Genomic DNA, 27,145 nt, shown 5'->3' on the forward strand with positions numbered 1-27,145 from the left:
CCTTTTTCCCAAGCAGCAAACAGGCTTAGAGAAGGGGAAGCCCAATGACCTGCAAATGGCACAGTGAGGATTAAACCTAAGTCTACCTAATCCCTACAGACTTCACCCACCGCCTCCATCTCCCCCTGGTGACTAAGGGCTACCGTGAGCTTCATTCTCCTACAACCTCCATGTGTCTCTAAGTTCACACACTCCCGTTGTGCCCTGAGGCCAAAAGAGCAAGAAGGAACCAGACAAGCCTTCAGGATTCTTTCACAACAAATTTATTTGCCGATCCTTCACGCTGAGCCTTGATAGACATACAAGAGGAGGAATTTGGGGGCCCTACAGCCTCAGGACCCACCAAGCTCCCGGGCATCACCAGACCAAGGCACTTTCCCAATAATTGGGCAAAACCTGGGACCCCAACAACCCAAGGCCTATGTGACACAGCCACAGGCTGATGCCTTGAGCATGCCCTGAGCACCCACATGCAAAGAACAGTCCCAAGCTGGCCAATTCTGGGCCCAAATCCCACCTGAGACTGGCCATGCCCAACCCACCTACCCCTGTCAAATACCCTGGTGACCTAGGCTGAGGTGAGGGTGGCCAGGAGGGGCGCTCAGCTCCCATCCCCCTTGCTCACCCTGAATCAAGTTCCCAGCCCATCCAGTAGCAGCACAAGGTTTGGCACATAGTAGGCAAGTGTTTGTTGAATGACTGAGCGAGTGGCAATGAAGGATGCCAGCACTGAGGGAGGTCTCATGGAGCTTCTGGAGTCCGACAGTGAGGGCTTGAAGCCCCTGGATTAGAGCCAGATCTTGGCACCCCCGCCCGGCCAGCTGCATTTCTTTGGTTTAGGGGGCAACCTGAAGCCAAGGATCAGAACAAGCCTCCCCCACCCCTCCAGGCTCCCCAGTCTGGCCTAGACACATCTACTGACGGCCTCCTTTGTTCCAGGTAACTTGTGGGGCTCTCCAAGCCACAAACACAAAAGATCTAAACTGCAAAACTGTTTTTTAAGCATGATGAACACCCATCAAGGCCTCACCTCCTGACTGCGTTGTGCTTCTGAGCTTACAAAGCTGGTTTGTCAGATCCAGCCTCACAGCAGCCCTTGTATACAGAATGGGGTGAGGGGCCGTTATACTGATGGGCATGCAGGGCTCAGAGCAGGTGGCAGCTTGCCCAGGGATGCCCAGGAGAAGTTGATAGGAAGAGACGTGGAGATCACAGCAGCTACCTTACAGCAGACAGTAAACATCCATCAGATGGATGAGCGTCAACATGGCTTGACATTCTTTCGGAGTCAAGGTGTCATTTTAGAGAGGGAGTAACAAGACCAAGAACATAACCGCCAAGGTTTCTGGTTGGAGCGATTGCTGGGATTCTGTGGACCGCTCCCCCAAAGCTGTAACTCTATGGGGACCTGGCAGAAGAAGAAAGGGACCCCCCATTCCTACAAATGCCCTTCACCCCCCATATCTCATTTAACCCCCCACATCAGCCCTGGAGGGCGGGCTGATGGCCCCAGTTTGCAGACAGGGAAGCAGAGGCCTGGAGAGGGGAGAACGGAGCCCAGGTCCTGGGTCTGGGTCCTCTCCCTGGTGCCCTGAAGACCCCCTGGGCTGCCCCCTAATCTGCCTTCTTGGTCTTCTTCTTCCTGGAGCCCTCACTCAGCTCCTCCTTGGACTTGCTGGGCAGGGGTGAGTGTGGGGAGCCGGGCCCGCTGCCACCCTGGGATCCACCATGGTTGTTATGGTGATGGTCGCCCCCCGAGGCCGACCCAAACAGCACAGGGCAGATGTAGGCTTCCAGGACATCAAAAGGGGAACTGTGGGAGTGGGTGGCCGTCAGGAACACCTGAGGTGGGATGACAGAGGTACAGGAGACAGCGAGAGAGCCAGCGGGAGGATGAGGCAGAAGCAGATTGGGGCGGGGGGAGGGGAGATAGAGAGAGAAGGTCAAAAGGTCAAGGGCAGAGGGAGCCTAGACTCAGATTTCTGGCGGCATGCACCCCCAAGAAGGTGATCAACTATCCTGCCATTTCCAGGATGCAAAGATTTTGGTGCTTAAAATCCCAGCCACACCGAATCAGTTGGTTGCCTTTTCCCCAGGAATGTCCCCACCCACCACACGTACACCTGGGATCAGAGAGGAGCTATGCTTGGTCTGGGGTCACTCACTCCCTTCCTCTGTTCAGTGTGGTCCCCTCCTAGGGAGCCAGCAATGAAGTTCCCCAGCTCCACGGGGCAGGGAAGGGTGTGTGGCCCTGAAAGACCTTTCCTGAGTAGGAAGTGACTGCAACTCGCACCATTCCTGGTCCAGCCCACTCTCCATGCCCAAGGCACAGGCCCCCATACTCCAAACAGACTCCATACTCTCCTGCTCCCATCTTGGCCTTATGGGACCCTCTGCCAGGGAGACCTTGTTCTGCTCACTCTCACCCCCACCTGCTGGACCCTGATCTCATACCCTGCTCTCAGGCATGAACCTGCTGACAAGCTCCTCCCCCCAACACCTCGACCTTAGGGCTGTCCTTTCCCCAGACCCCCCAAGGCTATCAGCCTAAGTTTTCCATCCTCAGCCCAGGAAGCATGGGTCAGCTTTAGCCAGGACAGGAGGACTTACCTTACACGATACCATGAACATGGTGAAGATGAAGATGAGGCTGGCTTTGGACACCGGGAGCCAGCGGGTCTGCTGAAGGGTGAAGAGGATGGCTCCATACAGGCTGGCCTTGGTGGGGCTGCACGGGGTGGCTCTGGTTATCTGGGGGGTCTACATGGCTCAGGGCTTTGTTCCTCTGGCCCAGAGCCCCTTCTCCACCCGCCCCTGCTGTGCCCAGCTCCCACCCCAGCTTCTCCGGGGTGCACGGTGGGAAGATGCCCATGTGACACAGACGAGACAGTGCCTCCCTGGGCAGTAAAGAGGTAACTTGGTGCAAAGAAAGCTCTCTCCTCTGGCCTGCTCCTGAGAGGTACCCACTAAGTTCTGCCTGATCGGAATGTCTTTGTTCACCTGGGGACTCTGGGTCACACCAGATGATAACGATGTGATTTAGGGTGGGGTCTAGGGCCACATGGTATCAGCTGAACCTCTGGAGGGACTGGAGACTGAGGTTGGCCATCCAGGGTGTCAGTTAGGCCCATGTGACCAAGCTCCAGGAAAACCCCTGAACACCAGGGCTTGAGGGAACACTACTGGTTGGCAATCTTAAATACACACAGTCACACATGGATACTGGGAGCAACAGGTACTATCCACACAGCTCCTCGGAGAGGGGACAATTGGAAGCTTGCACCTGGTCTCTCCTTGGATTCTATCCCTCGTGCCTTTTGCCTTTGCCAGTTTTAATGTTCCCTTTTACTCTAATAAACTACAACCCTAAGTATAACAGCTTGGCCAAGTTCTATGCCTCTTCCTAGCAAATCGTTGCACCTGAGAGTGGTCTTGGGGACTCCTGAACGATGCACTCCCCTGGAATGTGGGATTATAACACACAATTTTTATTGATTTTCCTTTTCTTCTTTGAAGAATAGGCTTCCGATATTTTGACTTGCCCATGAGCTGAGTGTGTGAACACACCTCTCATGAGGATAAAATGAGATCATGCCATGTTTTGCAACATACGACATGGGAGGTAGTTTTCACTGGCAGATGTTGTTGATGTTCAGTTGCTAAATTGTGTCCGACTCTTTGCAATCCCATGGACTGCTGCAGCATGCCAGGCTCCTCTGTGCTTCACTATCTCCTCAAACTCATGTCCATTGAGTCAGTGATGTCATCCAACCATCTCGTCCTCTGTCATCCCCTTCTCCTCCTGCCTTCAATCTTTCCCAGCGTCAGGGTCTTTCCAATGAGTCAGCTCTTCACATCAGGTGGCCAAAGTATGGAGCTTCAGCTTCAGCATCAGTCCTTCCAGTGAATATTCAGGGTTGATTTCCTTTCTGACTTAGGACTGGTTTGATCTCCCTGAAGTCCAAGGGATTCTCAAGAGTGTTCTCTAGCACCACAGTTCAAAAGCATCATTGGCACACGGGTGAGTCTTTTAATGTTGTCATATTTTAATGGCAACAGCTTTATGGAAGAAAATTTAACTAGCCTGATCCTTTCAGGTCTTTTAAAAATGTACTAGACTTAATGCCTCATGGGGTCCTTGGTTGAGTCCTGTATATGACCATCTGGTCTTACCCTTTGTTCTCCACCTAACCCCAGCCACACTCCCCATCACACCCTCACTTCCCACCCAAAATCTGTACCCTGGCCCTGAAGAACCAGGCAGAATCTTTTCTGACTTGATAGTTGGCAGAAGCACTGGCCTCTCTCCAGAGTCTCCTTCTTTGCCAGAAAACTCCTACTCAATCTTCAAAACCCATTACATGGGAGAAGAAGGAGTGTCTTATCTCCCTGAAGCTCTGCCTACCCTCTGAGTAGTATCAAGGCTCTGCCTCTGAGGTCCCCCAGCCATGGCCTCTGGAAGCTTCTGGAAGGAGAATTAAGGAACCAAGGCTCCTAAGTTACCAGAGTATCCAACCCAGGGTCAGGCCCAGGGGGTGGGGGAGATGGGATACTCACAAGGACATGTGCAGAATCTCGTTGGTCTCTGGCTTCCAGACCCCTCGGAGCAGCTGCTCAAGGTTGGACATGAGGGTGACACCAGAGCCTATGGGACAGGGTACTTCTGAACAAGCCTGCCACCCCTAGCTTCCCATTCTTCTTGGCTGAATTCCCAAGCAAGAAGTTTCTGGAGTCTTCTCCAGAGGTATATTGAGCCTAAAGTGTTGCAGGTGGGGAAACTGAGGCCAAGAAGGGACAGTCTTCCCAAGGATCACAAGGCATATTCAGAGCAAAACCAGCATGAAGTAAGAGGGGGTGGGGTGGTCATATCCCACCTGCAAGATATGTCTTGATCAAATCTGGATTGTCTGCCCTGATGTTTTCAATCCAGGACCTTGAACTGTGCAAGAGGCACCCCAGCCTCTCCCGCCTTGGGTTCTGAGCTTTCAACCTTTCTTGAGCCACTTGCCCTCTGGAAGGCATGTTATACCCCTGGGGACCTTTCTCTTTAGTATAGGCTTCCTAGAGAGACAATAAGGAGACCCATATCAAGATTTTTGGTTGAATTTCTAGAAGAATCTTCCCATTTACTCCAAATGTATTGGCTAAAGAGGCTTAGACACTCACTGAAGGAGTGGTTGTGCCAACTGGGGTGCCCAATATGTACCACTGGCCCAGGAGTTTGCTTCTGGGGTGTCTTTGCCCCAAAGAGACATTTGGCAATATTTGTAGACATTTTTTACTTCACCACTGGGGAGGGAGCTGCTACTGGCAACTAGCGGGTTGAAGCCAGAGATGCTGCACATCCTGTAACACACAGGGCAGCCCCCACCAGAGCGTGATCCAGCCCTAAGCGTCAAAGGTGCCTCAGGACACTGGCTCGCTGGAGGGTACTCCCAGGCATTTGGGAGTACCCACTTTGGTTGTCAGGAAACAGGAACACAGAGCTTAGTGGTATTCAGCACCTGCTCAAGCCTTCTCTCCCTGCCTTCTCGTCACTCCCTGGTTCACCTCTGCAACTAACACTGTTGAATTGTCTGTTTCTCCTTTAACGTCTCTCGGTTTTTGCTTTATGTATTTTGGTTCTCTGTTTTTAGGTGATAATTGTTTATAATGGTTATATCATCCTAGTGGACTGACCCACCATTATAAACTGTCCCTATGTAATTTTAGTAACTTTTTGTTTTGGTCGTAATGTCTATCTCGGTCTGCCTCTTAGCATAGATGGAGGAGGGGGAAAAGGGGGGCTTCAAAATAGTTACGAATGTGAATGTTGCATTCAGAGGACATGGCCTCAAACCCCATCTGTGCCCCCACAGCCTCATGACCTTGGGGAAGTCATTTCATTCCCCTCGTCAGTAGAAAGGGGTGATGCTAACTTTCTGCTAAAGAAGGTCAAGTAAGAGGCACAATGAGCTCAACTCAAAACTTACCCTGGTTTAGCGATCTTAACCTAGAGTCTAGGAACCCAGAGAGGAAACAGAATTACATATTCATTTTCACAACCTTCACTGAAACACAGCCTTTCCTTTTATCATGAAGGGAGGCAATTACCTCGGCAGGATTTGCAAGTCTATGACTGTCATCAACAGAACTAATGGATTTTTTTCTTTTCACATTATCATTGTTGTAGATGATTTCAAATACCATTTGTGCTCAACACTGCTCCAAGAGCATGAGACTTATTAGAAGTCAGTGGAAAGTCTGCTATTTAATCAATAGTAAATATGCATAAAGGGCTTCCCACGTGGCTCAGTGGTAAAGAATCCACCAGCCAATGCAGGAGACACAAGTTTGATCCCTAGATTGGGAGGATCCCCTGGAGAATGAAATGGCAACCCACTCCAGTATTCTTGCCTGGGGAATCCCATGGACAGAGGAGCCTGGTGGGTTATGGTCCATGGGATCAAAAAAGGGTCAGACACGACTGAGTGACTAAACAACAAACAGCAATAACAAATAGGCATAAAACTACTAAAGCCTATTTTAAAACACTTTATAACTACTTTAAAAGATTAGGTTTCCTTTATTCTCCTATATATTTTATGTTATGCACTTAAGAAAACATAAAAAGGTCTGTAGGCTTTACTGGGCTGGCAAAAGGGCCATAGTCCACAAAACTTAACAGGGGTATGATTTCCTCTCTGTGAGGCACTTGACAACGTCTGGAGACATTTCTCGTTGTTGCACTGATGGTAGGTGCTACAGGCATCGAGTGGGTGGAGGCCAGGGATGTGCTCAACACCCTACAATGCACAGGACGGCCTCCACACACAGAAGGGTCCAGCCCCACGTGTGAGTAGGGCGCAGCTGAGAAAGCTTTCTCCAGAGACATTAGCTATCAATGTTTCATTGTCCTACTTACTTAAAAAAAAAATCTCTTCTGAATTTGTTACAATACTGCTTCTACTGTTCTGATTTTTGGTCCCAAGGCATATGGGGTCTTAGCTCTCACATGGGATTGGATAAGATGGCTGAGAGAAGGGGTTCTCAGTGGGGTGGCTTCCCTTTGCTCTGGCCATGGTCCTGTTTACCTTTGACCCACCCGGTGGCGATCATGACGAACCACCCGTGGTGGTAGTGGTGATGGGCGTGATGGATGCCCACGGCGATCTTGCGAACTCTCACCACCTCCTTCATAGCCACAAAGATGAGTTTCACTGGCAGGAAGCAGACACACTTGTAAAAGAGGTCCAGGGGGCAGAAGAAAATCAAGTACCTTTGGGGAGAGAATGCCAAGCATCAGCGGGGAGCTAGACCCTGGGGGCCCCTGGAGACGAGGTTGTGTCCAGACTCAGGACAGCTGGGCGGAGAGGGTGGTGAGTCAGGGCTAACTGTGAAGGTTTGGCTGGCAGGTCCTAGTTCCTCCCACCTCCCGGGTGGTGGGATCGCCCTGCCCGCCTGCTCTGCTCTCCCACATCCCGCCGGACCCGTGACGCTCACCAGACTGCTGAGGCCAGCAGGATGCTGGAGTTGTTGCTGAAGTAGTCGATCACGGGCTCCCCAAGGAGCAGATCAGCCAGGATGTAACTCCCAAAGCAATGCAGCATGGCACACAGCCAGGATGCCATGGGGTGGTGCCGGGACAGCTCAACTGCTCCTGAGGGGTACGGGGGTGTCCCCACCATCACCAGGGCGCTGAGGGCATGCTTCACCATCATGCCCTCTGACCAGCCCATCCTAATTCAGCCACCTTCTCAGAGTGTCCGCCCAAAGCCTTGCAGTTCGTCCATTTACAGAGGAAGAACCAAGGCTCAGAGAGACTGTACATGTGTCTGAGATCACACAGAGAGAAGGCAGAACCAGGTTGGGGCTCTTTCCTCTGAGCTCAGAGAGGATGATAATTAAAACAAATCATATTTAGCAGGTCTTCCCTGATAGCTCAGTTGGTAAAGAATCCACCTACAATGCGGGTTTGATCCCTGGGTTGGGAAGATCCCCTGGAGAAGGGAAAGGCTACCCACTCCAGTATTCTGGCCTGGAGAATTCCATAGACTGTAAAGTCCATAGGGTTGCAAAGAGTCAGACACGACTGAGTGACCTTCACTTTCACTTTCATATTTAGCAAGCATTCCTGGGTCCGAGGTGGTGATGGTGGTGGTTTACTCATTAAGTTGTGTTCGGCTCTTGTGATCCCACAAACTGTGGCCCATCAGGCTCCTCTGTCCACGGGATTTTTCCAGTCAAGAATACTGGAGTGGGCTGCCATTTTCTTCAACAAGGGATGTTTCTAACCCAGGGATCAAACCCAGGTCTCCTGCATCACAGGCAGATTCTTTACCACTGAGCTTTCAGGGAAGCCCTCTCAGACACTGAGTTTTAGAATTTATAGGAAGGACTCATTAAATCCTCATTGATGACTGCAGCCAAGTGATCACTGTTATTATCCTGCCCAAGGAGACTGAAACTTGTTTTGTTTCGCTTGGCCATGCCTCTCAGCTCATGAGATCTTAGTTCCCTGACCAGGGATTGAACCCGTGCCCCCTACAGTGGAAGCGTGGAGTCTTAACCACTGGACCACCAGGGAATTATGAGGAGACTAAAGCTTGAAGAGGGCAACACGCAGCTGAGAACATCTGATGCAGCCTTGGGAGGATGCCAAGATTCCTGTAAGCCTACGCCTGTACATTTGGTCTTTCCTTATTTAAAAGAAAAAATAAGTGGGTGTGGTAAAATATACATAAAATGTGTCACTTTAACCATTTTAAAGGTATGGTTCAATAGCGTTAAGCACATCTATGTTATTGCACAACCACCCCCATCATTCATATTGATAGCTTTTTCACCTCGCAAAACTGAAACTCTGGCCTATCAAACATTAACTCTCCATTCCCCCTTCATTCCAGCCCCTGACGCCCACCACTCTTCTTTCCATCTCTGTGAATTTGACTATTCAAGAGACCTCAAGTAAGTGGAATCATACAGCATTTTTGTGACTGGATCCTTTCATTTTGCATAAAATCCTCAAGGGTCATCCATGTCATAGGATGTGTCAGAGTTTTCTTCCTTTTTAAGAATGAGTAATATTTCCTTGAGTGCGTCTACCACATTCTGCATATCCATTCATCTGTCAGTGGACATTTGGGTTGCTTACATCCTTTAGCTATTATGAATATGGCAGCTAAGAACAAGAGCATATGAATATATGTGAGTTCCTGCTTTCAATTCTTTGGGGTATAATTCCAGATGTGGATTTGCCAGATCAAAGGTTAATTCCATTTTTAACTTTTTGAGAAACTTTCCCACTGTTTTCCACAGCAACCACCCCATTTTACATTCCCACCAGCAATGCACAAGAGTTCCAACTTCTCCACCTCCTGGGTCACACTTACTGTTTTGTTTTTTAGGAATAGCTATCTAGATGGGTGGGAGGTGGTATCTCATTGTGGTTTTGATTTGCATTTCCCTAATGACTGGTGATACTGAGTTCTTTTTTCAAATGCTTATTGGTCTTTTTTTTTTCTTCTCTGCACCACCATTGTTTTAAATATTTTAACTTATTTATTTGGCTGTACTGTGTCTTAGTTGCAGCGTGTGGCTCTAGCTCCCTTACCAGGGATTGAATCCAGACTCCTTGCATTGGGAGCACAGAGTCTTAGCGACTGGACCACCAGGGAAGGTCCTTATTGGTCATTACAGTATCTTCTTTGCAGAAATGTCTATTCAAGTCCTTTGTGCATTTTTGAAAAAACTGGGCTGTCCCTCTGTTGTTGAGTTGTGCTCTTATGGAGAAGGTTTACTTGCTTTGACTGGCCCCAGATAGGAAGGTACAGAAGAAATTTGAAAGGAGAATCTGAAGTCCTGCTTCCAAGTCTTGTCTTATTGGGAGAGTGCCATCAGGGCAGAGGGAAGTCACCAGATACTGGTACCAAGACGGACAGTGCAGACAGGCCCATGTGTGTGGAAGGGTGCAGAAAGAGCAATGAGCAAAGCTGGATAAGGGAGTCCTTGACTATAGAATTATACCGACAGAGTGGGGAGGGAGAGAGAGCAACCCTATTAGCAGCATAGAAGGGACAAAGACACAAAGCAAAACGGGCCAAGCACAAATGTCACTTCCTCCAGGAAGGCTTCCTGGCTCTACGGAGCCAGTCACTCCTGAGGACTTCCACTCCCCTGTGGACTCCACGCTATTGGTACTTTATGCAATTTTTTCACATCGAATAAGAGAAAGTAGCTTAGTGGTTGCTTAGGGATGGAGGGGACGGGCGGTGGGAAGGTAAGAACTCAAGGATCCGGGTTTCTTTGAGAGGTGATGGTTGCACAATGCTGTGAATATGCTCAAAACCAGTGAATGGGATGGTTTAAATGGGTGGTACAAGAATTATACCTCCATAAAGCTGTTAAAAAAAAAAAAAGGCCAGCAAAGAAAAGATGCAATATATTTCACAGTTTCTGCGACTGAAGATCATTGCTTTGTTATTGGTCACTCAGTCACCTCCAGTTCTTTTTGTGATCCCATGGACTGTAAGCCCACCAGGCTCCTCTGTCCGTGGGATTTCCCAGGCAAGAATACTGGAGTGGGTTGCCATTTCCTTCTCCGAGGGATCTTCCTGACTTAGGGATCAAACCCGCGTCTCCTACATTGGCTGGTGGATTCTTTACCACTGAGCCACTAGGGAAGCCCACAGCTGAAGATACATACACACACAAATGATACTAATTGAGTCTTCTTATTCAACCCAAGAAAGAAAATGTGAAACAATGGACTTACTTAGCAAATAGAAACAGGGACCCTATCCTTAAGGAAGATGGCTCGGTGTGTTAGTTTCCACCTTGACTATACATCAGGATTACCTGGGGACTTTACAAACACCTGATCCCTCTGCCCCAGCCAAGTGTCTTGGTTGGTGGTTCTGGGGTGTGGCTGGGCTTGTGGATTTTTTAACGCTCTTGAGTGATTCTTCTGTGCAACATAGTCGAGCACACAGAGATAGGGGAATGAGCTGGTCCATGTTCTGACATCCTGCAGCCCTGATAACCCAAAACCTTCCATCCATGGCTGAGAAGTTGGGCTCCCAAGAGCAAGGGTTTTCAAACTGTGTTCCTGGGAACCGTGAGGGTTTGCAGGAGCAAAAGAGAAATCAGGTGGGTATGCTGGAGTTAAAATGGAGCACAATTTCATTTACTGCTTCATCTCAGACTCTGGCATAAGATTTTGTTTGAAAAGGAGAATCTGGTATTCACATAGTCATGCATACAAATGTTCATAGCAGTTTTTATTTGTAAACAATTAAATGGCTTTAATGGGTGAATGGATAAACAAACCCTGGTATATCTGTACCATGGAATACTATTCAATAATGAAACAGGAATGAACCAGGGATGCAAAAACTATCTGAACAGATCTCAAGAGTATAATGCTCAGTGAAAACTGCCAGTCTCAGGTTATGTACTGAATGATTCCATTTATATAACATTCTCCATGGGATAAAACCATAGTGATGAGTGGCAGAGAGCAGATCAGTGGTTACCAGAGGTTAGGCTTCTAAAGAAGATCTAATTATAGGGGGTTTCCCTGATAGCTCAGTTGGTAAAGAATCTGCCTACAGTGCAGGAGACCCTGGTTTGATTCCTGGGTCAGGAAGATCTGCTGAAGAAGGGATAGGCTACCCACTGCAGTATTCTTGGTCTTCCCTTGTGGCTCAGCTGATAAAGAATCTACCCACGATGCGGCAGACCTGGGTTCGATTCCTGGGTAGGGAAGATCCCTTGGAGAAGGGAAAGGCTACCCAATCCAGTATTCTAGCCTTGAGACACAACTGAGCGACTTTCACTTTCTTTTCACAAGGGAGTTTCCCTGGGGTGTCAGAACCATTCTATATCCTGACTGTGGTGGTGGTTACTCAAATCTACACATGTAAGAAAAATTTCAAAGGACTATATTTTTTTAAAGTGCAAGGAAAAACAGCTGAGTAAAGTCTATAGTAGGTGTTAATGGTATAATACTGGTGTCAATCTCCAGTGTTTTTATTTTTTAATATGTATTTGGTTGTGTCCGATCATAGTTGTGAACACAGGATCTTTCACTGTGGTTAGCCAGTGGGGTTAGCTGTGGGGCACAGCCTTAATTGCCCTGTGGCATGTAGGACCTAGTTCCCTGACCCGGGATTGAACCTGCATGCTCTGCATAAGAAGACAGATTCTTAACCACTGGACCATCAGGGAAGTCCCAATTTTCAGGTTTTTTTTTTTTTTTTTTCATAATGAGCTATCATCAGGTAAGATGTTGTCATTGGATGAAGCTGGGAAAGCTGGAAACTCTTTGCTTCATTTTTGCAACTTCTGGAAATTCCCTGGTGGTACAGCAGTTAGGGGGGCTTCCCAGGTGGCGCTAGTGGTAAAGAACCCGCCTACTGGTGCAGGAGACCTGGGTTTGAGCCTTGGGTCGGGGAGATCCCCTGGAGGAGGGCACAGCAACCCACTCCAGTATTCTTGCCTGGAGAATCCCATGGTCAGAGGAGCCTGGTGGGCTATGGTGCATAGGGTCGTAAAGAGTCAGACACAGCTGAAGCGACTCAGCACAGCACAGCATAGAGGTTGGACTTGGTGCTTTCACTGTGGAGAGTTCAATCCCTGGTAGGGGAACTAAGATCCTGCAAGCTGTGTGGCATAGGCACAATAAATAATAAATTACTTATGAGTCTTGAACATTTTCAAGATAAAAGCTATTTTAAGATCCCAAATTAAAATGAAGGTGTGTGTGTGTGGGGTCTAGTTCTTTAAAAACATGTTTACAAAACCACTAGAGGTACAAGACTGATGTCTGTTAGTCAAACTGTACACTTTGTACTACCCACTGAAAGTCTCGCAAATCTTTTGAAATAGTTCAGGTCTATCTTTATACTGTTATTGTCATAATCTTCCAGTTACCACCCCCCCAGCTTGGAACTCAGGTGTCTTCTGGTGTGACAACTTAGTTCATCATCTTGATTCCTTCCCTCCCCCACTAGCTTCATCTTCCAGAGAATGAATTTAGAATGAAGTTGTAAGACACAGTTACTTAGCTCTCATAGCCAGAGGTGGTACCAATGACTGTCTTTATTATTTATTTTGTAAATTTTATTTTTAAATTTATCAAAGTATAGTTGATTTATAAGGTGGTGTTAATTTCTGCTGTACAGCAAAGTGATTCAGTTATGTATACACATACAGTCCTTTTCATATCCATTCCCATTATGGTTTGTCATAGGATACTGAATAGAGTTGCCTGTGCTATATGGTAGGACCTTGTTGTTTATCCATCGTGTGTGTATATATATATATATATATACACATTCATCCGCCTATGGTTTGCATCTGTTTATCCCAAATTCCCATTCCTTCCCTCCCCCACCACCCCAGCAACCACAAGTCTGTTCTCTATGGGTGTCTTTTTCTGTTTTGTAGCTAAGTTTATTTGTGTCATATTTTAGATTCCATGTGTAAATGATATCATATGGTATTTGTTTTTTTCATTCTGACTTACTTCACTTAGTATGATAATCTCTAGGTCCATCAACATTGCTGAAAATGGCATGATTTCATTCTTTTTTATGGCTGAGTAGTATTCCCCCAGTAGCTCTCTTTAAATGGTTTACTTAAATCCAATGAAAACTCCACTCAATGTGGATGTGAGATAACAAGGTTACAATATATGATCTGTTAATCAGGAGACTAATCAAAAGATATAGTCAGTCCAGCTCTGGGGATTTTGAAGGGAAAGTTTCTCTTTATATCTAGAGATTGGATGACTTTTGTCTCTAAATTGTCAAATCTAGGACTTCCCTGGTGGTCCAGTGGTTAGGAATCTGTCTTCCAGTACAGGGGATGAGGGTTCAATCCCCAGTCAGGGAACTAAGATCCCACATGCCTTGAAGCAACTAAGCCTGTGTGTTGCGACTGCTGAGCCTGCAGGTCACAACTAGAGAGAAGCCCATGTGCTGCCACTAGAGAGGCCTGCATGCTACAACAAAGACCAGTGCAGCCCAAGAAATAAAAATAAATAAAAAATGTAAAATTGTCAAATCTGAAGGCTTGACCTCTTTAGGCCATGTACTAAGTGTGAAGCTTTTGATATAAATAACTATATACTGTTGATACACTCAACAAGTTGCATGCATGCATGCTAAGTTACTCAGTCATGTCCAACTTTGTGTAACTCTATGGACTGTAGCCCACCAGGCTCCTCTGTCCATAGAATTCTCCAGGCAAGAATACTGGAATGGGTTGCCATGCCCTCCTCCAGGGATTCTTCCCAACCCAGGGATTGAACTCATATCTCTTATATCTCCTGCATTGGCAGGCAGGTTCTTTACCACTAGCGCCACCCGGGAAGCACCCCCATCAAGTTGACTTGATCGTAATCCTTCGGTGAGTACAAGGACCTTAGCCATCTTAACTGCTGTGGAACCCTCCATCCCAGCCTCCTCCCTTCCTCCATGCTGGGCACTGTCCTGATACATGGTAGCTAATAATAATTGTTACATTCTAGCAAATGTGGACTGAACACTCTTAAGCATTGCAGTTATGTTGGGCACTTTTAGTTACATTATAACAACAACCTCCCCTGCTCTCTTTACTTACTGAGTTCCTTGTTTTAATTGAGTTACTATTGTATCCTGGGCTGCTAAGTCCCTTCAGTCCTGTCCAACTCTGTAAAACCCCATAGGGGGCAGCCCACCAGGCTCCCCTGTCCCTACTATTGTATCCTAGGTAACTACATACCTTCTTAGCATCCTCAAGGCTTCAGCCTCACACCCCAGGCTTCCACCCCAAGTAACATAGGGATTGATATCCCTACCTACAGTGAGTTACAGGAGGGACCAGTACTCCCTTCTCCCCTCAAGTTCATGTCCATCAGAACCCCAGAAAGTGACCTCATTTGAAACAGGGTCTTTGCAGATGTGATTAAGGTAAGGGTCTCAAGATGAGATCATACTGGAGCATCTGGGTTTGTCCTGAATCCAATGAGTGTTCTTGTAAAAGGCAGAAAAGGAGATGTAGACACAGATAAGAAGGTGTTAGGAGTTAAACTCACAAAGAGATATGTTTAAGTCCTAACCCCTGGTATCTGTGAATGGGGCCTTATTTGGAAATACGGTCTTTGCAGATGTAATTAATTTAAGATGAAATCATTATGTGGGCCTTAATAGTGTCTGGTGTTCCTGATAAGAGGAGATGGATCACAGAGGAGAAGGCTGTATAAACAAGGAGGCAGAGACTGCACTGATGGAGCTGTAAGTCATGGAACTTCAAGGACGCTAGCCACCTCCGGAAGCTTTTCCTAAGCTTCCTTCCTAGAACCATCAGAGAGGATGACCCTGCTGACACCCTGATTTTGGATTTCCAGCTTCCAGAATCGTGAGACAATACATTTCTGTTGTAAGCCACCCAGTCTGTGGTACTTCATTATGGCAGCCAAAGGAAATTTATACAAAAAGCCAGATGAGGGGGATTCCCTGATGTCTAGTGGTTAAAACTCCATGCTTCCAATGCACGGGGTGCAGGTTTGATCCTTGGTCAGGAAACCAAGATCCTACATGCCACATGACCAAAAACTAAATAAAATAAGAATAATAAAATAATTTTTAAAAAAGCCATATGAGGTCAGAGGCAAAGATTGGAGTGATTTGTGTATAAGCCAAAGAATGCCAAGGATGGCTGGAAGACACCAGAAACCAGGAGAGAAGCATGAATGGTTCCTCTCCTGAGTGTCTAGAAGGACCCAGACACCTTGACTTTGGACTCTAGCCTTCAGAACACGGAAAGAATAAATGTCTGTTGTTTCAAGCCCTCTGGTTTGTGGTCATTCATTATGGCAGCCCTAGGAGACTAACATAGCACCGGACAGAAGAGGCAACAGATCTTGAGTGGCTTTCTCAAGATCACCCAGGCTTCAGTGAGGATTTATGAGTTCTGACCATGTGCCAGGCTCTTGCTGGGCACCAGAGAAACAGCTATAGCAAGAGCTGGTTCAGGGGTTACCTTTGTGGGGTCCGTAGTCTGGTAGGGAGGCAAAATGGTTAAATAATTCCACAAATGGAGGTTAAAACTCATAAAGGAGAGGCACATGGTGCTTTGAAGGGTTTAATTCAGCAACTGTCTTAACTGAGGAGGTCAGACTTAGCAGCAGCAGCAGCAGCTTAACCTGAGATCTGAACAATGAGCAAGGATTTCCTAGAGGATGAGGGGTGGAAGAGAGAAGATGATCCAGGCAAAGAGAGTGCATGGGAGAAGGTCAGAAGGGGAGAGAGGGAAGCTAAGAGCTAAGGGACACTCGGCACAAGATACAGTGTTCAGGGAACTTCCCTGGGGGTCCAGTGGGTAAGACTTCTCCTTCCAATGCAGGGGGTGGGGGTTCAATCCCTGGTCAGGATCTAAGATCCCACATGCCTCTCAGCCAAAAAACCAAAGCATAAAAAACAGAAGCAATATTGTCACAAGTTCAATAAAGACTTAAAAATTGGTCCACATCAAAAACATCTTAGAAACAAAGAAATACACACACCCACACACACAAAACCTGAACAATACACTGTCAGCATCCAAGCCTCTTTTCGGGTCCTGTGTCCAGTGTTCTAAGCTCATGTTGGGGAAAGAAACATGGAATTCACTCTACTCTATAGAAGGAGCTGCCTTCTTTTCAGATCAGTGAACCTCAGAGAGAAGGTTGGGGAGGGGAATATCGGCCCCTCCTACAGAGGAAAAAAGCCCATTTCCCTTGCAGGTACACAGTTGGGAGGATCAATAGGCAGAACCAGCTGAGAGGCAATTTGGAAACACTGAGGAAACGAGTCACCTGTGAGTCACTTGGCCCCAGCAATTCCATTCCTCACTATTTGCCCAAGAGAGAAACTCACGCACGTGAACAAAGAGACATGGGGGTGGGGACACATTTCGCTGCCACACCGTGGCAGCAGGAGAAAAGCAGAGTCTACTGATTCTTGGTAAGGGGTGAGCCACACAAAGGGCATCCCAGGCGGTGCTAGTGGTAAAGAATCCACCTGCCAATGCAGGAGGCACAAGAGACGTGGGCTTGATTCCTGGGTCAGGAAGATCCCCCTCTCCCCAGAGTAGGAAATGGCAACCCACTCCAGTACTCTTGCCTGGCAGATCCCAAGGACAGAGGAGCCTGGCGGGCTACAGTCCATGGGGCAGCAAAGAGTCACACATGACTGAGTGAGTGAACACAGAGTCATACAAAATGGAGTACCACAGAGTAGTTATTTTTAAGTGAACAAGGAGCTTCCCTGGTGGTCCAGTTGTTAAGAATTCACTGCCAATGCAGGGGCAAGGGTTCGATCCCCGGTCTGAGAAGCTTCCACATGCCACAGGGGAACTAGGCCTGTGTGCCACAGCTACGGAGCCTGCACACCTCGAGCCTGGGTCCTGCAACAAGAGAAGCCCCCACAGTGAGAAACCCAACACCTCAATGAAGGGTAGCCTCCCTGCTCACTGCAACTAGAGAAAGCTCACCTGCAGCAACAGAGTCAGTGCAGCCAAAAATAGACAAATAAATAAACCTTAAGAACAAAAATGAACCAGTTAGGGAACTCTCTGGTGGTCCAGTGGTTAGGACTCCAATCCCAAGCTGGGAAACTAAGATCCTGCAAGCCGTGTGACGTGGCCAAAACAAACACCAGCGACACACTAGATCCAGATCTGAGCTCCTCAGCCTCAGCGTTGCTGACATGTGAGGTTGGATCACTCTCTGCTGTGGTGGGGCCCCTCCACAGGATGTAGGATGGCCCGGGATGCTCCTTGTAGGATGTCAAGGAGCATCCCGGGCCTTGTCTTGTTGGATGCTAATAGCCCACCCCCAGTCTGAAGAAGAAGATGGCAACCCACTCCAGTATCCCTGCCTGGGAAATCCCATGGACAGAGGAGCCTAGCGGGCTATAATCTATAGGGTCGCAAAGAGTCAAGACACTTCTAGTGTGGTGGGCATAAACCACCACCTCACCCTGGTTGTGACAACCAAAAATGTTTCCAGATATTGCCAAACATCCCCAGAGGACAGATCTTCTGGCTGAGAACCCCTACTCCAGATGCATCAATACTGATAAATCCCATAAGGCTGCTGCTGAATAAAAAAGTTAGGTTGCAAAATGATATGTTTATGTACATTCTATGTATAATATATATGTAAAACAACACAAACTGCTCCATGCAGTCCATAGACATATGTACATCGGTGAAGGTATGCACACAGGCATGGGAATAATATAGGCTGATTTTAGGGCAGTGATCATATCTAGAAGACTCCTGAGAGTCCCTTGGACAGCAAGATCAAACCACTGAATCCTAAAGGAAATCAACCCTGAATATTCATTGGAAGGACTGATGCTGTGCTGAAGCTCCAATCCTTTGGCCACCTGATGCGAACAGCTGACTCACTGGAAAAGACCCTGATGCTGGAAAAGACAGAAGGCAAGAGGAGAAGCGGGTGACAGAGGATGAGATGGTTGGATAGCATCACTGACTGAATGGACAAGAATTTGAGCAAATTCCAGGAGATGGTGAAGGACAGGGAAGCCTGGCTTGCTGCAATCCATGGGGTCACAAAGAGTCAGACACGACTTGGCGACTGAACAACAACATAGCTAGAGAGGGAAAGAGGGGAAGGGAGGGGACTGGCTTTGTCACTATTTCTTTAAAAAAAAAGAAAGATCTGAAGCAAATCTATGTTTACATCTGGTAAGTGTGTAGCGAACACAGAGGTATCTGTGTCATGCATATTCTGTATGTTTGAAATATTTCATCACTGCCTGCCCCTCCCCAATAGTTGTAAACGGGGATTGATGCTCTCCTGCCTTATCATACCAAGCCCCCTGGGAGCCCCCCACTGCCTGCCCCTCCCCAATGGTTGTGAACTGGGATTGGTGCTCTCCTGCCTTATCACACCAAGCCCCCTGGGGGGCCCCCACTACCTGCCCCCTCCCCAGTAGTTGTGAATGGGGACCTAGGAACAGGAGGTCTCACAGCCTAGGGTGGGGCAGCACACGGTTTTATGCACAACAACCCACCAATAGGTTCTAGAAGACTCTTAAAAGGTCATGTTCACAGAAGCACTATTCACAATTGTCAAAAGGTGAAAGCCACTCAAACGTCCATCAGCAGATGAACGAATAAACTAAATGTGGTCCATCCACATAACGGAGTACTATTCAGCCCTGAAAAGAAATGAAGCACTGACAGGTGCTACAACAGGGGTGAATCCTGAAAACACGCCACGTGAAAGAAGCCAGGCACGGCACAACGCACATTGTGACCCTGCTGATGTGGAATATCCAGGAAAGGAAAAGCCATGGAGACAGAACGCAGGGACTGAGGAGGGGGTGGGGAGCGACTGCTAACGGGGACTGGAGTTTCCTTTTCAAGTGATGAAGGTGGTTCTTGAACTTATACATTCCATATGCGTGCATGCTCCGTCGCTTCAGTCGTGTCCAACTCTTTGTAACCCCATGGACTGTAGCCCGCCAGACTCCTTGTCCATGGGATTCTCCAGACAAGAATACTAGAGTGGATTGTCATTCCCTTCTCCTGGGGATTTTCCCAACCCAGGTATCGAACTCAAGTCTCCTGCACTGCAGGTGGATTCTTTACCGCCGAGCCACCGGGGAAGGCCCACATTCCATACAGATGGGCTCATATAATATGGCCCTTTGCATCTGGCTTCTTTCACTGAGCTCAGTATTTTCAAGGGGAATATTCATTTCCACTGCTGTACTATATGCCATCATAGGAACAGATCACAAGTTATTTATCCATTTTCTGGCATATACTAATACATACTATAATCAGAAACCTGCCTCATAAAAGTCGTTTCAGATTAAATCAGCAACACACTTCCCTTTCTTTTTACACCCTCATTGACTAACCACATGTTCTTGGACAAACCATCTTTTTTTTCCCTCCATCTCTTTCCTTCTGTCAGGTGGGAACCCTAATCCCTTCTTTGCCTAACTCCTATCAGGGGTTGGAATCAAATTTTCCCTCCTCCATCTCACCCTGAAGTCAGAAGCCTAAAGTATATCCTCTCTGCATCTACTAAGCTCCTCCATTATGAAGCCCGGTGCCCTCTTCTCTCCCCCGGGCATCTATTTAAAACGCTGCCAGCTGAGAGTTAATCCTTGGGAGCAGCTGGTGGGTCCTATAGGGGCTGGGTCAGGTGAGGCCCCCATGTTTTGCAGAAATGGATACCTCTGCAACTAAAAATAACCCCCAGAGGTTGAATTCTTTCCAGGATCTTTCCTTTGCCTGCTGGGACGATAAGGTGGAGTGGGGGTGTGGGGAGCTTGGGTTTTGCAGGAACTCCGTAGGCTCCTCACTATGGGGGAAGCCTGGTAGAAAAGCCACACGTCTGGGGTTTGGCTCTGCGGCTCACTCTGCAGTGGCTTTGGGCAGATGACCACCACCCCCTCTCACCTCCAGCCTGTTTCCTCTTTTGTCAAAGGGAGAATGAGAGCATTCCCTTCACTGAGTTATCCTGATGATTCAGTGCTGTTTATTACCATAATTATGCTTTTTAAAAAAAATTAAAGGGCATTCCCTTGGCAGTCCAGTGGTTAGGATCCTGTGCTTTCACTACCAAGGGCCTAGATCAGGGAACTAAGATCTTACGAGCCACGTAGTGTGGCCAAAAAAATAATAAATAAAATTGAACTGTAGGATCTTGATTTACAATATCATGTTAATTTCAGATATATAGCAAAGTGATTCAGCTATACATATATAAATACATACTTTTTCAGATTCTTTTCCATTATAGATTATTATTGGATATTGAATATAGTTCCCTGTGCTATACAGCAAAGCTTTGTTGTTTATCTATTTTATATATAGCAATATGTATCTGTGGCTTCCCTGGTGACTCAGTAGTAAAGAATCTGCCTGCCAATGCAGGAGATGCAAGAGACATGGGTTCGATCCCTGGGTGGGGAAGATCACCTCGAGAAGGAAATGGCAACCTATTCCAATATTCTTGCCTAAGAAATCTCATGGACAGAGGAGCATGGAGGCTTACAGTCCACAGGGTCGCCAAAGAGTCAGACGTGACTTAGCGACTAAACCACCACAACCATGTGTATCCTTGTTCCCATACCCCTATTTTATACTTCCCCTTTCTGCTTGGGCAATCACAATTTTGTTTTCTATGTCTGTGAGCTTTTTGTCTTTATCACTACTCTCCCAGCAACACTGGAAAGACAGGACGAGTCTCCCCATCACCACATGAGAAGACTGAGGCTGGCAGGGACAGTCTGCCCTAAGGATCCACAGCAAGGCAGTGGTGGAGAAACTGTCCCCCTGGCTCTTTCCCTTTGCCATGCTTCATTCTGATTTCTTTTGCTGGGTCTTAGAGCAGTGCCAGGAAGCAGAAGAATGTGGGTTTCAATTTCAGGTTTGCCACCAAAGCACTCCCCTCTCAAGGGTGAGCTCTGGTGGCTCACTCCCCATCTGGGCCTTGATTTAGTCATCTGTAGAATGGGGATGCTGTCTAGAGCAACCAACTGTCGCTGTTTGCTTGGGCTGAGAGGTTTCTGGGGCTTTGGATGTCTGTCTAGGGCAAACCTGGGTGAGGTGGTCACCTAGGGCTATTACTCATTTCAAAGGGCTATTATTCATTTCATCTGTGAAAGATGAAAAGAAATGAAGCTTAGTGCTTAGCAATTATGTGAGGGTTATTTCTGGAACTGGGCTGAAATGGAAAGTACCTGTGGGTGGAGATTTTAGTGGATGGACTGATAATAAAAATCAGATCTGCCTAAGGAAGAAGCACTGATGCTGACCCTATTTCTGATCTGTGATGGGCTCCACACATTCCCTCTCTGGGGGTTAGTGTCCTGTCTGTGGATGGCTGGGGAGTGCTAGAAGATTCCCTGGTGTACTTTTTTTTTGCTGTACCAGGTCTTAGTTGCAGCATGCAGGATCTAGTTCCTGGACCAGGGACTGCATCCAGGCCACCTGCATTGGTAGCAAGGAGTCTTAACCACTGGATCACCAAAGGAGTCCCCACAGGGCACTCTTGGCGCTGCTGCCTTTCTGTGCTGTTTACTGTGAGGTCCGAACATGGGAGGTGTGCTCAGTTTCTCTAAGACAAGTCTCCCTCCCCCAAGCCTTTGTGCTCAGCTTTCTTCCTCACTGTGGTTCTGCTGAGCTCCCCAGGTAATTTTTAAATGCTCAAACTCCAACGAAGATGTCCTTCAATAGGTGAATAATTAAACCTTGGAACGGTCATGCCATGGAGTATTATTGAGCACTAAAAAGAAATGGGCTATCAAACCACAGAAAGACACAGAGGAGCTTTAAATGCATATTGCTCAGTGAAAGAAGCCAGCCTGAAAAGGCTACATAGTGTACAACTGCAACACTGTGACATTCTGAGAAAGGCAGAAGTATAGAGACAGTAAAAAGATCAGAGGCTGTCAGGGATTTGGGGAGAAGAGGCAGGAGAGGTGAATAGGCAGAGCTTGTGGGATTTTTAGGTTAGTGAGGCATTTCTGTGCAATACTACAATGATGGTTGTTGTTGTTGTTTTAGTTACAGAAAGTATTGTTTGACTCTTGCCAGGCTTCTCTGTCCATGGGATTTTCCAGGCAAGAATACTGGCTATTTCCTTCTCAGGGGATCTTCCTGACCCAGGCATCGAACCCACTTCTCCTGCATTGGCAGGCAGATTCTTTACCACTGAGCCAGCAGGGAGGCCCCATAATGATGCATACATGTCACTATGTAAAAAATCCATAAAATGTACGACACAAAGGAACCCGTATGTCAACTATAGACCAGTTGATAATGATGTTGATAATGCAATACAATAATGCTAATAGGACAATAATGATGTTGACAATAATGTTTGTTCATCGACTATAACAAACGCTCCCCTCTGGTGCAGAACCTTAATGGTAGGAGTGGCTGTATGTGGAGGAGGTAGTCAGCCTATATGGAAAACTACTTTCATTTTTTTGCTCTGGATCTAAAACTGCTCTAAAAAAAATTGTCTATGAATTAAAAAAAAAAAAGAATAAAGATATTCAAACAGCCAACATATAAACATAGGAAGCTGCAAATCACATTTCTAGCTTCCCTTGAAAAATTAGTTCTGCTAGTTCCAGCCCCAATCAGGTGGCGACGCACGTGGCTGGATCTCACCTGGGGACTGTCCTCACCTGGCTGTCTTACTGCTTTCTATATGTGACCTGACAGGCCCTTGGAAGCATGAGAGTTTAAGACTCAGTCTAGATTTATGATTCTTAACTGGAGGTAGCTGTGCCCCCCTGAAGGGACACTGGCAATGTCTAGGGACATTTTTGGATGTCACAATTGGGATGTGCTGCTGGCTTCCAGTGGGTCAGGCTAGGGATGCTGTGAAACATCCTGAAACTCACAGGATGGCCCCCACCACAGAGGATGATCTGGCTCTAACTGTCACTAGTGTTGAGGTTGGGAAACACTGGTGCAGAAAGCTGGATCTCATCTGGGGAACTTATAATATTGATGCTGGTACCATCCCCTGAAATTCTGATTTTCATGATGAAGGGGTACTCCCTGGACAACAAGAATCTTCAAAGCTCTCCAGGTGACTCTAATGTGTAGTCATACTTGAGAACCACTAGTCTGGAAGGCTCTTTGCATGGATCAGGTCTTAAAGTAGCCATTGATTGTCATTCATTCATCCACTCATTCCTTCAATCATGCAGCCAGCATCCACAGCTTCTTCTTCTCTTCTTGCATAGAGCTAGGGGTCTTAGAGGTGAGTCAGGTTTGGCCCTCCCTGCCCTATTGAGGAGCTCCAGCTTCTTTTAGTCCATCATTTCTCAAATGTTAGTATGCTTGCAGGGATCCTGTTCAAATGCAGAGTCTGTCTCAGTAGGTCTGAGTGGGGAGTCAGGCATTCTGCATTTCTTAACTCAGGGGTCACAGATGCTGTTCACGTGAGGACCACACGCTGTGCTTCATCCTCATTCAGGATTCTCATGAAAGCCTGACCCAGAAAATGCCTGCAGCCCAGGAAACACATTGCCCCATGCCTTACAAATCATTCTACTACCTCTCACAAGTGCCTTAGACCTGACTACTGATCAAGTTCTCTACAGATCTTCACAAGAGCCAGGTAAGGGAATCCAGATTATTGTACCAATGAGCCCATTTCACAGATGAATAAACTGATGCTCATGTAAGCAAAACAACCTGCCTGGTGTTTACTCACTGCTAAAGGCAGAACTGACTTCTAGTTTGAAGATTATTCCTTAAGCCAGATTGGCTCTCAGGTTCACAAAATTCTTAGGGGCCCATGCATTCTCTAGCTGGCCCTGCAAACAGCACACAGACTCTGAGAAGAAACCTTTACAGAGGCTTAGCAGGAACACCAAACTTGGGGGCTCAATAGCTAAGCCCAATGCCTCCCTTTTCTAAGGGTAGGCGAGTCCTCCGGAACAATTGTAGTCATTCTTGGGTTCCAGCTATGGGACCACAGGTTCATTGCGTATGTAAATTAGCTTAGCCTCTATTTCCTCAGCATCCCTAGGGGAGAAGAGCTTGAAACAGGAGCATGCCAGGTCACTATCCCAGACTTTCTGACTCAATTGGCCTGGAGAATCCCAGGGACAGAGGAGCCTAGTGGGCTGCCGTCTTTGGGGTCGCAGAGTCAGACACGACTGAAGCGACTTAGCAGCAGCAGCAGAGATGAGATAGGGGAAGAAGGGCCCCGGGGAGCCTCTAAGGCACCCTCTCAACCTTCAAGAACCTTCAGGCTCCAGCACTTCAAGTCCAGAAGTTTTACTCTATGACTCCAGCAGGAATGTCTCAACCCCTACTGCATGCTCCCAGCCAGCCCAGAGACCGCTTTCCTTCCAGACACTTGTGTCCTACATCACTACCGGGCTCCTGCCCTCCACAATTTTAGATTCCCCAATGTGTGCTAGGCTCTGTACTTGCCCAAGAGACCTGGTATGAGCCACCAGCAATTCATCTGCAGACAGGAAGTACAGCCCTGTGTTCAGGCTAAGACAACACAAAGCTTATTTTGCTTTGCAAAGTAACTGCTTTCCAAAAGCCCTTATAAAGAAATAGGCTCTGGCATGTGGACGAGCTAAAATAAAACAGAACAGAAACACTCTGCAGGCAGAGTATGATCCTATTTGCATAAGACTGCGCATTTACATCCATAACCACAGGGGTATAAAAGCAGAGAAGTGAGGTCTGGAAGGCGGCCACAACATCGACTGTAATTATCTCTTTTTTCCTTTAGGCTTTTCAATTTGATTTTTCTCTTTAATGTACACTAGCATCTATCTTTTGGAGAAGGCAATGGCATCCCACTCCAGTACTCTTGCCTGGAGAATCCCATGGACGGAGAGCCTGGTAGGCTGCAGTCCATGGGGTCGCTAAGAGTCCCACACGACTGAGCGACTTCCCTTTCACTTTTCACTTTCATGCACTGGAGAAGGAAATGGCAACCCACTCCAGTGTTCTTGCCTGGAGAATCCCAGGGACGGGGGAGCCTGGTGGGCTGCCGTCTATGGGGTCGCACAGAGTCAGACACAACTGAAGCGACTTAGCAGCAGCTGCTATCTTTATCATCTTAAAAAAAAAAAAAGAAAAGCTATTTCTGAGAGGATACAGGAGTAATTTACATCTAAGTGGGAGAACAGATCACAAAGTTTCAGGTGATTGGTCTTTTTTCTAAAGCTAAAATTCTATTATCCCTTTAGTTTGCTGTTGTGCTAGAGTTATTAAAACAGGAGGAGATGAATAAGAAACACTCCCTAAGCCTTGTATAAAAATAGGCTGCATTCTAAGGAGGCCATTTACCCCTACTGGAAAAAAAAAAAAAAAAAAAAATCCAAGACTCTGGGTCTTCCCCCAGAGATTCTCCAAAAGGGTCTGGAGCCGGTGGGAGGAGGCTGACCCCAAATTACCCTGCCCTAGGGCCGGTCCTGCTCAGGAAGTGGAAAGGATCCTGGCCAGAGCTGGAAGAATTCCCGCTGGGCTCCAGCACAGCCTCGGCCCAGGCAAAGGGAGAAGAGGTTGCCCCAGAGCCACAGCAGGGAAGCGACATCGGTGTCACTTTCTCTGAACCTGATCACAGCCCCCAGCACTGCCGGCCCTTATATAGACACTCAGCTGCGGCTTTGGCTCCCGGCGCCAAGGGCAAGGAGAGAGGTCAGGGCTGCAGGCAGCCAGGACTTGTGACCTGGCCAGCAGAGCCGACCCCTGCCTGCGCCCTCACCACGACCTAGCCCCTCGCCCAAGTTCATCCGACCCCCTCCTGCCAGGATCCTTGACCTTCTCTCTCCCCGCATCCTCCCCAGCACCTGTTCCCCATTCCTCTGAACAATCACGTTCCTCTCCTGCATCTGCTTCCCCTCCCCCAGCCCCACAATCCCAGGGGCTTCTCTCCTTGCCCTCGCTCACATCTGTCCCCTCTGCCCGCCCCCACGATACCAGAACCTGCCGGCGTCCCCGAACCGACCCCTGGGACTGTTTCCCCACGATCCAGGCCTTTCCCCTCCTCCAGACCCCTGGGTTTCCTTCCGTCTCCCGCCCCGTAATGCCAGCCCTCTTCAGCACCCCGGCCCTGGCTCACCTGGCTCATACTTGAGGTAGAGGATGGAGACGATGAAGTAGCTAAGGTCGAAAACAGGGAAGAGGGGCACCCGCGAGAAGCTGAGCGCAAGCTCACCCAGGCTTAGCGCCGAGAGCAGCTCCATGGCGCCCACCGGGTCCCACCCCAGCCCCCGGCCCGGTGCGTCCAGTCGCTGGCAACTGCGCCCCCGCCGCTGGACCCGCCCCCGCCCGCCAGGCGCCGCCCCAACCCGGCCCCCGCGGGAGAGGAGGAGCGACCGCTGGCCTCCCGGCGGGTCGTGGGACCGTCCTGTCCCACGGAGCTCGATCGGTCCAGCATCCCACACTCTGCCTCTCGAGCCATCATGACCCGATACAGCCCAGCCCGGGGGAGTGGGGTGGGTGGATGATGCCGGGTGCGGGGTCGCTATGGACTGTGAGTTGGACACGGAATCTATCCTTGGAGGGGGGCGATATCCGTTCCTCAAGGAGCCCACTAAGGCAGGACGGATCATTCAGGACCCCACTCCTGTGGGGCTCGGTTAGGACCCACATCCTC

At 48.0% G+C, this 27,145-nt stretch overlaps 1 protein-coding gene across 1 annotated transcript; it reads right to left on the reverse strand.

The window, feature by feature from the left end:
- Window positions 1–247: 247 nt before the first annotated feature.
- Window positions 248–26,744, reverse strand: TMEM38A (transmembrane protein 38A). The gene is given in 6 exon segments (NM_001083463.1): window positions 248–1,842; window positions 2,611–2,728; window positions 4,558–4,645; window positions 7,074–7,258; window positions 7,483–7,639; window positions 26,609–26,744. Coding segments are annotated over 6 exon segments (900 nt in total). The 5' UTR covers window positions 26,733–26,744; the 3' UTR covers window positions 248–1,614.
- Window positions 26,745–27,145: the final 401 nt, after the last annotated feature.

The sequence above is a fragment of the Bos taurus genome, chromosome 7 (genome assembly GCF_002263795.3).
Source record: "Bos taurus isolate L1 Dominette 01449 registration number 42190680 breed Hereford chromosome 7, ARS-UCD2.0, whole genome shotgun sequence".
Classification (NCBI taxonomy): domain Eukaryota; kingdom Metazoa; phylum Chordata; class Mammalia; order Artiodactyla; family Bovidae; genus Bos; species Bos taurus.